Raw genomic sequence first — 13,513 nt, 5'->3', positions numbered from 1 at the left:
AGCTTTAACATTTACTTAAGTCCAACCCAAACTTCAGTTCTGTGTGAAGCACTCCTGCATAAAGGATTCGATTAGAGGGTAATAGTGCAAACACAATCATCAAAGCACTCATTACCAACATGCACATTCATTAGGAACAGTGACCACAGCACTTATCGGAGCCTTTTCAAGGTCGGGTACTGTGAATTTGCACACATTTCAGTATTAATGCAGTTTAAAAGGGTTGGATAGACATGGAATATTCACCAGTTTGATGAGCAGAAACTTGGCTTTTAAAGTGTTTATCTAAGCTTCTCGAAAGGCATAACATGGGAGGTTATGGGAATGTGTTTGCCTCAGGATGTTTCGAGATTCACTTGAGAAACTGCAGATTTTGGCTCCGCTCTGAATGCACTGACCCGGGCGAGGGTCACTGACCTGCCACATCCAGGGACCGCTTCTTGGCAGTGGTGATGAGTCCATCCTTCCTGCGGAGCAGAGGGCTGCTGCGGCGCTCCGCCACCTTCTGCTTTAGCCGGGAACGAAGCTTCAGGTTGGGCTCGGACGCTGACGGCACACAAAGAAGAGACACATTTGTTCAAGACAACGTCTAAAATATGCAACACAAAGGCTGTGAAACCATTTGAACTGCGAAGAAAACCTGCAAAAGTAACGATTGAGGAATCTATCAAGTCTAGTGCTGACGTTGAGTATCTGCTGGATATAATGCAAGTACAAACGCATCTTGCCGATTTATGCCTTGGTCAAAACTGCCCTTAAAGGGGTGGATGCGGGGTTGTCTGTGGGCCAAAGGTAGGAAAACCTGTGCATATGGCCTACAGGATATATCAAGGTCGTAGACCGCTCAGTGATCGCATAAAGTGAAAATGTTCGTGCACATTTGCTGTGAGCGACAGGTCATAGTGAACACTTATACACAGTCCTGTGGACTGTGCAAGGACCCCATGTCACCAGCACACTGTGTGCGCGCGACATTTGCGTGTGGACAGTAAGGAGCCAGCGTGCGTACCTAACTAACGACTACAGAGTGTGTCGTAAGGGCACTATATGACAGCATCACCCATGCATCAACTTTCATTATGTAAACCTCCGGATAACTTTACCACACAAACAGTCATGGGACCATTTTCATGATCTTCTTTGAAGTGGTCGAACAAACCTCAAGGGAGCTGAAAGACACACCTGCACTCCACTTAACCCCTTCAAGCCCAACTTTATTTCCAAATTTATCAAAAGATATTTCCAATGTTTGTTTTCTTTAAGGTGATTTTTAATTAGGTGGAGTCCTTGATTTATTGGTACAATGCAGATTAGCAACACACTGCATGAAGGGGTTAAGATACGTCTGCTCCTCTCTATGACCCCTCCATGAGACCGGACGACCCACAAACCGGCAGCACTCGTCCGGGTTAACTCTCTCTACGGGTGCTTGCGACTAAGGCTTAAAGTGCGACCCGAAACGTCACAGAAATAATGTAAAACTGAGGATATCTTTCATGGGATTTAGTGGGAACTTGTTGGGTAACATGCACACTCAGCTTTATGGGCCACAGATTGAGCAGCAGAACCATTATGTGGGAGTGGGAGGCATTCAAGTGGCAGTTTGTTGACATTTTTCTAATAATGCAACCTTTATATTCTGCTAATGAGCATTGCTTACAAACAAGACCCCCCCCCCCCAAAAAAAAAAAAAAAGTGTTGACGCGGATTTGTCTGAGGATGTTTTTCTTGGAAGAAAGCTGGTGAAGCTCCTTGGATTATTCTGGAAACGGTGTCGGGGACTTTCTTGACACTCTTTGCTGTTGTGTCTCGGTGCGGGACGATACCAAACACAGACAGTCCCCCCCCTCCCTCCCTCCCTCCCCCACGTGCTTCCCTCCGCTCACTCAGTTAAAGCAGGATGGTTGACCCAGAGCTGACCGAGTGCTCGTTCCATGACCTCGTATCAAACAGGCTATGCTACGTTCATTAGCCTCAGAGCAGGAGGTGGGGAGGTACAGCCAAGTGGAAGCCAGAGATTCTTTGTGTACAGTAGCGATTTATTCCGTATTAGAGGATTTATTCCGACTCATTAAAAAACAAAGGGATGCCCCCGGTTTTTATGTGCTTCAAAGAGGTACAAGCTCTCATTATACCTCTACGTGAGTGGGGATGAGAAAACCCACTGGGAATCTATTGTGCCCTCGACTTTTTCAAATGCACTCTTAATTTTAGGGGCAACGATGCAGCTGAACTTATGAAACTCAATTATTTTTAAAAAGGCCTTCCTCTAAGTGGAGGGCAGCGGTCCAAAGTCTTTGGTAAGAGGGTCGTGATCAAGCGGGGTAAAATGTTTTGCCCGGGTTAAACCGGGGCAGACTGGGGGAGATCAGTCATTTTTAGAAGTTTGACATTTTAACAAATTCTGAAAGCTTAAAAAGACTATAAAAAATGACAAAGTCAAACGTCAGTCATTTTCTGATCTAATTTAAAATGTTCCCGGTGGTCTTTTAATTATAATTATGGCTTTTTTCACCAAAATGTAAGAAAAAAACATGTTGTTTTCTAGGATATCATTTCTGCAGAGCAGCATTAGTTCTTTAGAACTTCACCTTCGAGTTCTGGGAACCTACTGCTGGTGCTGAGCAAGCCTTCCCTGACTTCCCATCATCAAACCAAGATGTACACAGATCTATTTGTCTGCAAGTGGATGCATCGGAATGGAGCAGACCAGGGAGCTTGTGGCCCACCGATTGTAGCTAAACGGCTCGACTTAACAGACAGACAGGGTCCCAGTGCAAAAAGTTTCAAATACAACAAAAGCTTAGATTACAAACAGCAAATGAAGTAGAAAGAGGGGCAAGTGTGTTTTTGACTTCACGTTTTTCCCAACAGCTTTTTTCCGTCTGCTCCTCAGTAGTTATTTTCAACGATTTGAATCAAGAAATACTCAAACATGTAATTTTAAGCTTAATTTTCTTTATATTTGTCCTTAATCATCAGAAAAATGCTCCAAGATCATGTCACATTTTGTATTGGGGGGAGATTTAAAACGGCTGAGTTTTTAAATGACTGCAATATGGAGGAATAATAGAGCAGAAAAGCCTTTGAGACGAAGGCTGGAGGAAGAGCCGGAGTTCGCTGTTCACCTCAGGACACTGTGACTTTGAAGGGGTGTTAATGCCGACAGGGCAAATCCACAGCAGCATGCGCATGTGCAAACGGGCTCGCTGCAGACGGCAGACTGGTTTTCCTGCTGATGCTGGCATTTGGCTGCTGCCCTTTCTCCCCCTGCTTCTCCTTCAGCCTTCTCCTTTCTTTCTTTCCTCGGACTCCCCAGTTTTCTGCTTTTTGACCTTCTCTTCATTCCGGCTGAAGCAGGTAACTCTGACTGTGCTGCTTCAGTACATCTCAACAAGTTTTACCTTTTTCTAGAGTTGTTCAAACCTCTTCCTCATTGTTCCTCTTCCTAAAATTCAGAGTGCTAACACCAAATATATAGTGTTTTTTCTGCAAGACTTTGAAGCAAAGGTTTGCAAACATTTGCAAAATTTGCAAAAATTAAAATAATTATGTTGAAGTAGCTTTAAAAAAATGGGGTTTTAACCTTTTAAGTGCTGTAACTTTAGTGCAGCTTCTGTGTTTCTCTTTGTTGTCTTTACACAAAGGACTGTAAGGGTCTGTGACGTCCGGTCATACTTCATTAAACTGCATAGCAGCGCTGGATGCCTCAGCAGGTTTGATGAGGGAACCGATTCGTATGCGAAAGCCATTGATCGGCGGCTCATTTGTTCGACAGGGGAGCTTCCAGCTCTTCTGTCAACTGAAAGGGAGAGACGGGGATTTACTGTATGGAAATCAATAGGCTTGTTTTCTGAAACTCATCAACAGAGTTTCCGAGAAGCTTCGTACATGGAAGATACATTAGATAAGTAGATTAGATGGACAGACATAAGCAGAGGTGCAGATGCAAACTGATGGGTTTGTCTTATCTGCATGCAGAAAGCTGAACTAAGTGAGTTGAAAGGAACGCTGTGAGAAGAGGACTCAGTTGTGAGCTCCAGGAACCAAGGAAAGACTTGGCTAAAATGTTTGGTTTTTACTGTAGAGCAGAAAAAAATGCTCTAACGAGGCCCCCCCCCAGAGGGCCCATGACGTTGACCAAATTCCTTACTTGTTGGAGTAGAAAGGCAGGTGGACATTTTTCCAGTGCATATTCACCAATATTGCAAATTTCAATAGAAGAGCTTTTAGATTTGCCTTGTAAACGAAGAAAACACCCAGATTTAGGTTAAGAAAAATCTGCCAATGGCATAAGAAAATGGTTTTACCTGGAATTCCTATTGAAAAAGAAAAAAAGTTGTAACTAAGACATGTTTTCTTAAAACCAAGATCATTTTGCAACTGGAAAACTTTCTTTATAAGATTATTTTTTTTGCACGACAAGAAGAATAAGGTCTTTTCATTTTCTTACAATTCCGTTTTTGTACTGTAGAACGGTCAGTAAATCCTGTGGCGGGTCACAAACAAAGTTTTATTTCCTTCCCTACTTGTGTGATGTCATCTTATCATCTTAATTGATTTGATTGAGCAACACAATGTTTTATCAATGAATTTACCGATCCACGGGGATTTGAAATGGCATTTCCTCCTACAGTCACAGTCCCAGTCACACACACATTCATCCATCAATGTCAGTGTTTTGCTCAAGGACACTTTGGAAAACTACTGGACTCTCCACCACATCCGCCTCATCCTCGAAGCATGTTAAGTCGCTCGCGTCAAAAATCCTTCTGCTACCTTCTTAATAGTTTCTTTTCATAGAAAACAGCCAGAGAGGAAACAGAAGAAAAACCTTCGACTTCAAAATAAAAGAAAGCTGCATTTAACAGACAAAAACCAGGAGTCTTTACCGCAAATATGGATTTACTGCAATAGTTATTCCCACAGACCATAATAATAATGCAGAATATTCAGCATCAGACTGTCTAATGTTATGAGGATGCTGTTTATAAACTTGTGGATTCATATTTATGATTTTATTTAGAAAACGCTAGTGTTAGTGACCATTTTCCTCTTTTTTTGTTTATGCGTCGCATCTTTAAGTCAGACGAGGCTGAAGTTGGCGTCCGATCTAGAGCTTCCACTTTCTTAGAAGAAGAAAAAAAGGAAGAAATCGGACGCTTGTTTTAGCCTCGTAGAAATATTGTCTGGCATTAAACCGATCCGTGGCCTGAAAAAGGATGGGGAGTGCTGATCTAAATCTGACTTTTTTCCCCCTTTCCTCTCTCTTTTGCTTTGCCATCTGTGCTTGCATGTAACTGGAATAAGATGTTTCATCTCAAGGGGAAGATCTTCCTTTACATTTTACTGTTTTTATGAACAAAATGTGCTGTCTTCTCACCATATAATGATGTACCTCTGCACAACAACCACAACAAGGTTGAAAAAGAAACAGTAGTGGGACATGAGGGTAACAGCTGCTTAAATGTGAGCCACTGGGATGAAACAAAGAAGACTGCAGTCCTGGATTGTTTCAGCAGGACAAGACAGTCTCTGTCAAGTCAGACTTCCTGCAGCGTCACTCTTAAGTGCCCTTGTGCGTTTCCAGAGCCATCATCACAAAGCCCCTCACACTTAGACAATGGATCCCTTTTGTAACGTGCCGCACGCCTCAACGTCACACACGCAAACATAAAAAAATGATTTGGCCTGTTTGACGTGTGTTTGGAATTTGCATGTCAAAAGCTCGACACTGGCAGGAAATGTCACTCATGATGTCACTTCCTGCTGAACACAGACCATATCTGAGAGCAGATCTCATCTGATCTACGTCCACTAACCACTGACAGCATCAGCTCTTCAATAAAACACCTCCTTTCTCTTCGCATCTCGGCTGCTTTCTGCGTCGAGCTGCATCGGAGTCCCCGAAATCTGAGGTCGCATGCCAGCGGTGAGAGCAGCCGGTGGGTGGGAGCGAGGGCAGAGGACACAGTTTGTTCTCCAGCTGAGAAGCGGAGGAGGCGGAGCCCAAGCAGCTGCTGCTGGCGCTAAATGGATAAATGCAGCTCGGCTGCGTCAGCCTGGGCAGATGGACACATTTCTGTGTGTACGAGAGCTTTTGGCCCGTTGACCTTCCTTTCAATTTCAGTAACCCTACAACTGTTTACGTAGTTAACGTAATTCCAACCAACGGATTGTGATTCAGTCGTGAGGTGTTTATCGGTTGGATTACGTTATTTGCGTTGTGTTGCATTTCAGCTGCTTTTTCCGGCACCAGAATACGTTGGAATTACGTTAAATAAGAGTTATGCTAGTTCAAGGAAAGTGTGTTATTTTGCTGTCACCAGCGACACATTCGGTGTCGTTTTTAGGTTTGATGACTCTCAAATGTAACACCAAGTTTTCTGATTGATAATGAAACTTAAGCCATTTTTCTTGGCACCTTCTACCCTATAACACGTAACGCTTCAGCTCCAGTGTTTACATTTGTTCAACTACCGTAACTCTTCAACGGTCCAGGCAAATATCGTAATTCCAACGGCTTCTGATGCTGAGAAAAGCAGCTTTGCATGGAGATGCAACACTTCACAGTGGTGAAATGCTCACACAATCAACGTAGATTAGCTGATTCTGTCGAGCAGAGAATCCGTTGATCGTTTAAACAGTCGAAGACTAGCGATATTTCAAGGAGTGTGCGTCATTTAGGCATGGCCTGCAACATCTCCGGTGTCAACTGAGGCCGCCACACCTCCGCTGTGCTTCTGCCACTCTCAGCAGCAGCAGCTTTCCCACCGATGTGACATCGACACTGTGCAAAAAGATTTTAACCACAGAAACATTGAACATCTTTTTCAAACAACTACTTGTTTCTGGTATGATGCAGTCAAAATGTTTTTTCTAAAACCTCTCACAAAGAAAGAAAACAAAGAACAATCAAAATAAATCAAAACCTTTAAGGTAGGGGTGTCAGAATCCAGACCTTGAGGGCCGGTGTCCAGTATGTTTTCCAACCAATCTGCCATTGAAGCTCCTAACTGGCTAAACACACCTGAATCGGGGAATCAGCAGCAAATCATTCAGGATTCCTGGAAAACCAGCAGGACGCTGATCCTCAAGGCCTGCAGTTTGACCCCCTCCCCCTGCTTTAAGATTATCATGTTGTTTTTTAGTTTATCTCAGCAGAACTTTGACAAAACCAAAATAAAATATCAGCTTATTCAAGTAAAGGTTCTTATTTACTGTCATACCTGTTTTTCGGAGAGGGAAGTCGTCTTTCAAGTCGTATGTGCCGAGCATGGGGTGGTTGTAGGCTGACAGTGCTGTTTGGGGCGGTGAGCTCTGGTCCAAAGAGCTGTGGTGAGTTTTTCTGTGAAAAAAACAGCAGTTTGTTAGTTCCACATAAAAGACAACCAACTTAAAATAAAACGAAAAGTACTCTTTATGGAAGGATAGTCAAAATCAAAAAGATTTGGCATGAGGCAACCCTGCCCCTCCCCTTCACCCATAACAGAGAGCTCTCTGTTTACATTATCTCAGAATGGAGCTGATCATCACAACTACAAGCTTTTTCAAACAGCTTTTTTTGTGTCTGCTCCTGATTCAGAACGCTCTTAATAAAAAATACTCAAAAATGCTTTTTTTTTAAGCCTAATTTCTTTACGTGTGTCCTCCATCATCAGAAAAATGCCATAAGGACACGTTAGAAACACAAGAAACACGATTTTCATCTGAGGGGGGGCTTTAAAATAGCAGAGCGGGCCTGACATGGCTACTATGTGTGTGTGATAAGGAGAAAAGGTCGTGTGAGGAGTGCACATGTGTAATGTCAGCCAAAATCCAACAAATTTAAAAAGAACAAGAACCTGTGACGTTACTGCGACCCACTTGTCTCTCCTTCCTCCACAGTGACGGCTTAATCTGTCAAATATAGGAAGTTCTGTCTACCTGCCCACTTCAAACACCCTTGGGACAGAGCGGGTTGTCAATTCTGACAAAGGCTTCCACATTTTTGTGTCTTTGAAAGCCAAACGCTTAGGTTGGAGACGAGATCTTCGTTCTGCAGCACATCTGTGACCCAATCCCACCACAGCACTTCAAAATGTGGAGAAATTCACCAAATCCGAGAAGATTCAAAACATTCACGGCTTTCTTTCTTCAAATTTCTTCAAAATGTTTGTATTAAAATCCGATTCCATTGAGACAGAAAGCAAAAGAATTAACAAAGAAGTTCTCTAAATATGTTTCAATTGATGCTTTCAGTTCATTTTGTTAAACAACCCAAACATAGAATAACAAAGATTATTTCTCACACAGTCAGAAGACAGACGCCACAGACGTCAGCTTCACTCACGCCATCGGTGCTCTGCCCGTCGCACATCCAGCTTAACTGGCTGTGCGGCGGCAAACTGGTGACACTCACCCATACCAGTAGCGCAGGTCACTGGGCAGACAGTGGTTTAGGTTTCGCTGAGCCAGCGCCTTCTTCTTGTTCAGCACAAACTCCTGCAGTCTCATCTTCACCTCTGTGCTGGCCACAGCACCTACACAGTGACACGGAGCGACAGAGACACCCGCTTTAGTGCTTTTTCTGGCACAAACAAGACAAATCGAAAAAGGAAAGATCACCCTGTAATCATACAAATCTGCTCATCCACACTCTGACAGGAAATACACTGCAAAAACACAAAGTCTCATAGTTTTGTCTAGTTTTTAGTTTAATGATCTAATTTCACTGGATGTAAGACAAAACAAACTTCTTAGTAGCTCTTCAGTAAGATGCAATGACTTGTTTAGGACAACATTTGATACATTTATTATTTAAAAAAACATATTTTTTAAACAATATTTGAAATTAAACAGTATTTTTAAAGACCAACATTGGTGAAAATTGGGTTTTTGGTGTTTTAACATATTCTTGCGGCATTTTTCTGAGGATGGTGAGTATTTCTTTGTTCAAGTGTTGTGAATCCGGAGTAGACGAAAAAATGTCATTTAGAAAAGATATCATTTGTAATATAGAAGTAAGGTTAGGCTGCAGTAATATAGAAGCATTTGCGATGTAGAAAATACGCTGGGCGGGACACAAGCTCCCTGCGTCGCACCATTCTAGACCATTGTAGACGACCAGATCCATGAACGTCTTCCTCCTCTGAGCTGGCGTCTGACCCAAAACTGTACGGCTGGAGAGCTCCAATGTTGCTCGCCACTTTTGTTGTACCAGTAATGTTAGTCCAGCATGACAGAGTGTTAATGCAAAGCTCTCAACGATGGCGAGGGGAAGAGGGTGCAAGGTTGCTCTTCATCAACGGTCCCGCCCACAACTCAGAGGCAAATTTTGAATGAACCCCTGCCACTATTTCCTAGAAAATGATACAGGTTCTTGGATTTTGGCTAATCAAAGTTCATCAGTTGAAAGCCACAAGAACATGGAACAAAAACACGAGTGGGTTCTTAACAACCGTCAGTCACTGACAACATCAGAAAAGTTTTTGGGTACAAACAAATCCAGAGGAAAAGCACAGCAGCGTGAAGCTTAGCTGCCTTTCATGACCCCCGGAAACCTTTGCAGAGTTTAATCCATCTGAACAAACAATAGCTGCACTCTCATTTCACAATAACGCCAACGGAGCAGAATCACAGCAGTTTGACTAAATGAAAAGAAAGACTGTTTTTTTCCTCGTGTGTGAGCATGACAGCAGCTCCTGTTTCCTCACTCATGGTGCTTCTGGAAGTGCTGACATTCCAATATACCTGTTCCGCCACAACTGCAAATAGCTTTTAAGAGCCGGCCGCTTGTGCGGTTTAGCACAGTACTTAACAAAGCTTCCTCTGTTTACTACGCAGACGTTTTTTCCGCGAACGTCAAACTCTCTGCGGCGCAGAAACGCCTGGGAGGGGCAACTGTGCTGGTGGAGCAGGGCGTGCATCTCAAAGCATGAAATATTAAAAAACGGAAACACTTCTGTCAAACCTCCCTTTTTGGATAAACTTCAGAAGAGTTGAATGTCAGTTTAAGCACAGTCTGCAGGCGGATCATCTGGATGCCTGGCAGCACTTACAGAAAAGCACAGTTTTGTTTGGTTTATAGGTCTGTCAGTGTTCATGGAAGGGAAATGAAACCCGTTTCCAGGTCACACAGCTTCGCTTGTAGCTGGAAAGAGTGAGGGGCTGTAAAATTTTCACTGAAACAGTCCACTGTAAACACCCACAGTGTTGAATTTGATCTTCATGTCTTCACATCGTTCACTGAGCAGTGTTCTGGTCACAGGTGCCAAAACAGCTGGAAAAGAAGAAGCCGCTCCTGCAGAGCAGTTACCCTTCAGCCTGGTGGAACGCTGTTGCAGTGCTGCGCCAGGACGCAGAAAGGCATCCTAAAAGCCAGTCATGCAGCACTGCTCCTCAGACCATCACCTGGCCAACTCACAGGGACGCTTCCTGAAGTGAATGTTGGAGGTCAGACTGCTCTGATCGCAGAGTTTTAATTGCAGGGGACGGGACTGCGACACAGCTACGGTAATGTGGCTCAGAACAGGGAACTAATGTTAGAAACAAAGAGGAAGGCGGCTTTATTGCCAAATTTTCTTCCAAATATTTTCATCTGCAGCTCAGTGTGATAGTTTTAAATCAGTTCAATTAAGAACAAATGAATGAATGACCATAGAATAAATCAAATAAAATATCTTCTAAATCTCTCAGTTCAATTAAATCCTTAACGTCCCACTCCAATTATCTTTTGATGCATTTTAAAGCTTTCCCAGTGTTTTCTTAATTCTTATTTTTTATACAAAAATCACAAAACCTCTGTCGTTTCCTAGAACATAGTTTCTGCAGAGTGACGTGAGTTCAGCGGAAATTCCCCTCTGAGTTGTGGGCATCATTGTTGCAGCTGAAGTAAGCCTTCGCTAATATCCCATCATCCCTTTGTTTACACTCTCCGACGAAAATGACGAGCAATATTGGAGCTATCCAGCTGTGGAGTTTTAAGCCAGATGCCAGCTCAGACGAGAAAAACAAACACGTACACGGATATATTTGTAAGTGGGTGCATCAGAATTGAAGTGGAGCGCGGAGAATTCAGCCCCCCCCCCCCTTCAGTTGCCGTGCCACAAAGCAAACAGCATTTTTCATCTGCTCCCCATGTATCCTGATTTAAATAAAGAAATGTTTTAATCGTAAATTATTTTATGCATGTCCTCCATCGTGAGAAAAATGCTACAAAAACGTGCTGGAAACACCAAAAAAACACAATTTTCATTGTAGTGGGTCATCAATATGAACATATAAAACAGCAGAGATGCTCACAAGTTACTCGTTAGCAAACAAGTTTCAAGTCCCAAAGCTTACAGTTAAAATGATTATTTTATTGTCACAAATTGGAATTAAACTACTTTGAACTGCTTGATGCTTATAGATCCAAATATGCTTTAACCACTTTCAATTAATATTACCTTAATCTATCATCTACTTAAAAGTAAAGACATGAGTGGATATTTTGATTGCTAGAAAAAAATATAAAGGGTCAAGGGGTTCAATAATTGCTCATGACTCATTACTAACAAGCAATTGATTTTTCTACATTCATGGTGCAGAATAAGACCTTTTATTTTTAGACTGTAGATACGAAGTGAGAATTAATGGAAGAAATTTGTTTTGAAGTCCCAGAACTCAAGTCTTTGCGAGGGAGACTCACGTCCAAGCGCCCTGCAGAACAAACCACCACCCTAATGAAGGCCTGTGTGAACGCCTGCTTGTCATACAAAACTAATTCGTATCAAAAAATGTCAAATAAAAAGTGGATTTTTATGAAAAGGGAATCAACAACGTCTCTGCTATTTGGCTGGTTTTTCCGTTCTTAACATTATTCCAATCGTCCTTTTCCCCTCATTTCTTTGATATTTTCTGCGAGGTTTACGAGGTTATGGGAAATATTAGCGTCTTGCATTGTGAACATCTCGAGTGAGAAACGCACCGCTGGAACAGATTGTGTTTGTCGTGCGAGGTACCACTACGCGCTGAGAAGGGAAAAGCTACCCACATGGATCCCACCTTCACAAGTCACCTCCTGCTTTAAAATTAATATCAGTTTTTTTAATTGCTCGATGTATTTATTAAAAATTAGTCTTCTTAGGAGATGAATTTGACTTTCACCCCCTGCTGCCCCGGACTTTCAGATCCTCCTTGTCTATACGTCTCACTGTTCTGTCTGAACAACAAATATGAGAAAACCACATTAATATTCACAATTTAAAGGTCTTTACAATCTTTTAAGCAAAAGTTAAAACTCTTCTGCTCAGACTAATTCATTATCTGTCTGGTTGATTGCTATTATTCTTAAAATGTAAACTGTAGAGTTACCCGAGCTGTCTGAAAGTGTCTGCATAATAAAACATAGAAGAACAATATAACAATAGAAGAACATAAACACTCACCTGAGCACTGGTGTTAGCTCACCTTTGCACTAATAGCTTGCATGACTGAATGACTGAAATATTTCACACTAGTTGGTTTTAAGGCATAAGTATGCGTGTGAACACTATCTGTTTTGTGTACATGTCGACAGGTGGACATTTTTGCAGCTAGCAGGTGTGTTTAATACATTTGAGTGTGTGTGTGGACAGGCTCCGCCCCTTTTTTAATTTTTTTTTATTTTTTTTTACTACATTTGAACCTTACCATAATGATTAACAACCAGTAAACTTGTTGCTGTATGCTGCTTCATGGTCTTATCCCCCTTCCCCTCCTATTATCACCCCCTACCCCCCCTCTCTCTAACGTCCCTCTCTCTTCTTCCCTTCTTTCCTTTTCCGTCCGGTCCAACACCAAAGATTTTCAGACATGATTGAAATTAATAAAGTTTGGCCTCAATTACAAAAGGGGTTTATTCAGACATACCTTTGGTTTGTCTGAAGATTAATAACCCCTCTTGTTAAAGCAAAATATGTCCAACACAAGAGGCCCTCAGCTCTCATCTGTCTGCCCAGCTGTTGGACAGGACAAGTTAAAAAAAAAAAAACATAGCATCATAGTTATGGTAATATAATCAGGTTTTATCAAAGACCAAAGATGGAGGGGGGGCTCCCTCGGGGAGCAATGAGCAGCTACTTTTAAGAAATAGTTGGTTGGTTAACCTTATATCTAATGCCTCCATCTTTGGTGGGGCTTTAAAAGTGTCACCAGGTTTCTTCAACACAGTTGTCCCCCCCGACAACTGTGTTGAAGAAACCTGGTGACACTTTTAAAGCCCCTCCTCTCATGGCAGAGCCCAACATACTTGGGTCATAAATCCAGTACCTAAACGTTTGGACCCTAACAAAAAACTCTCGCTCATATAAACGAAGCAAACGAGGTGCAACTTACTCTCTTGTCCCCTCTCTTTGTTTTTGAGCTGCTGGAGTTTCTGTTCCCGCTGCTGCTTTTCCAGCTGGTCGTGGCGTTGCTGCTCCATCTTCCTGTGATGCTCCAGCAGCTCCTGTTGATGTTTGAGGGCCAGCAGATCCTGTTGGTGCTGGTGGACAGAATGGGCAAACTTAGA

General features: G+C 42.5%; 1 protein-coding gene across 3 annotated transcripts in view; it reads right to left on the bottom strand.

Annotated features, from left to right (window-relative positions):
- Nucleotides 1-13,513, bottom strand: part of LOC101157017 (histone deacetylase 4) — a 136,993-nt gene that overhangs the window by 47,047 nt on the left and 76,433 nt on the right. For all 3 annotated transcript variants that reach the window (XM_020713280.2, XM_011489953.3, XM_020713279.2), the window contains 4 exons: nt 13,339-13,486; nt 8,402-8,522; nt 7,230-7,348; nt 418-546 (listed from right to left, as the gene is read on the bottom strand). In XM_020713280.2, the coding sequence (XP_020568939.1) occupies nt 418-546; nt 7,230-7,348; nt 8,402-8,522; nt 13,339-13,486 (517 nt within the window). The remainder of the gene's footprint in view (nt 1-417; nt 547-7,229; nt 7,349-8,401; nt 8,523-13,338; nt 13,487-13,513) is intronic.

The sequence above is a fragment of the Oryzias latipes genome, chromosome 21 (genome assembly GCF_002234675.1).
Source record: "Oryzias latipes chromosome 21, ASM223467v1".
Taxonomy (NCBI): domain Eukaryota; kingdom Metazoa; phylum Chordata; class Actinopteri; order Beloniformes; family Adrianichthyidae; genus Oryzias; species Oryzias latipes.
This window is presented reverse-complemented; position numbering and strand designations above follow the sequence as displayed.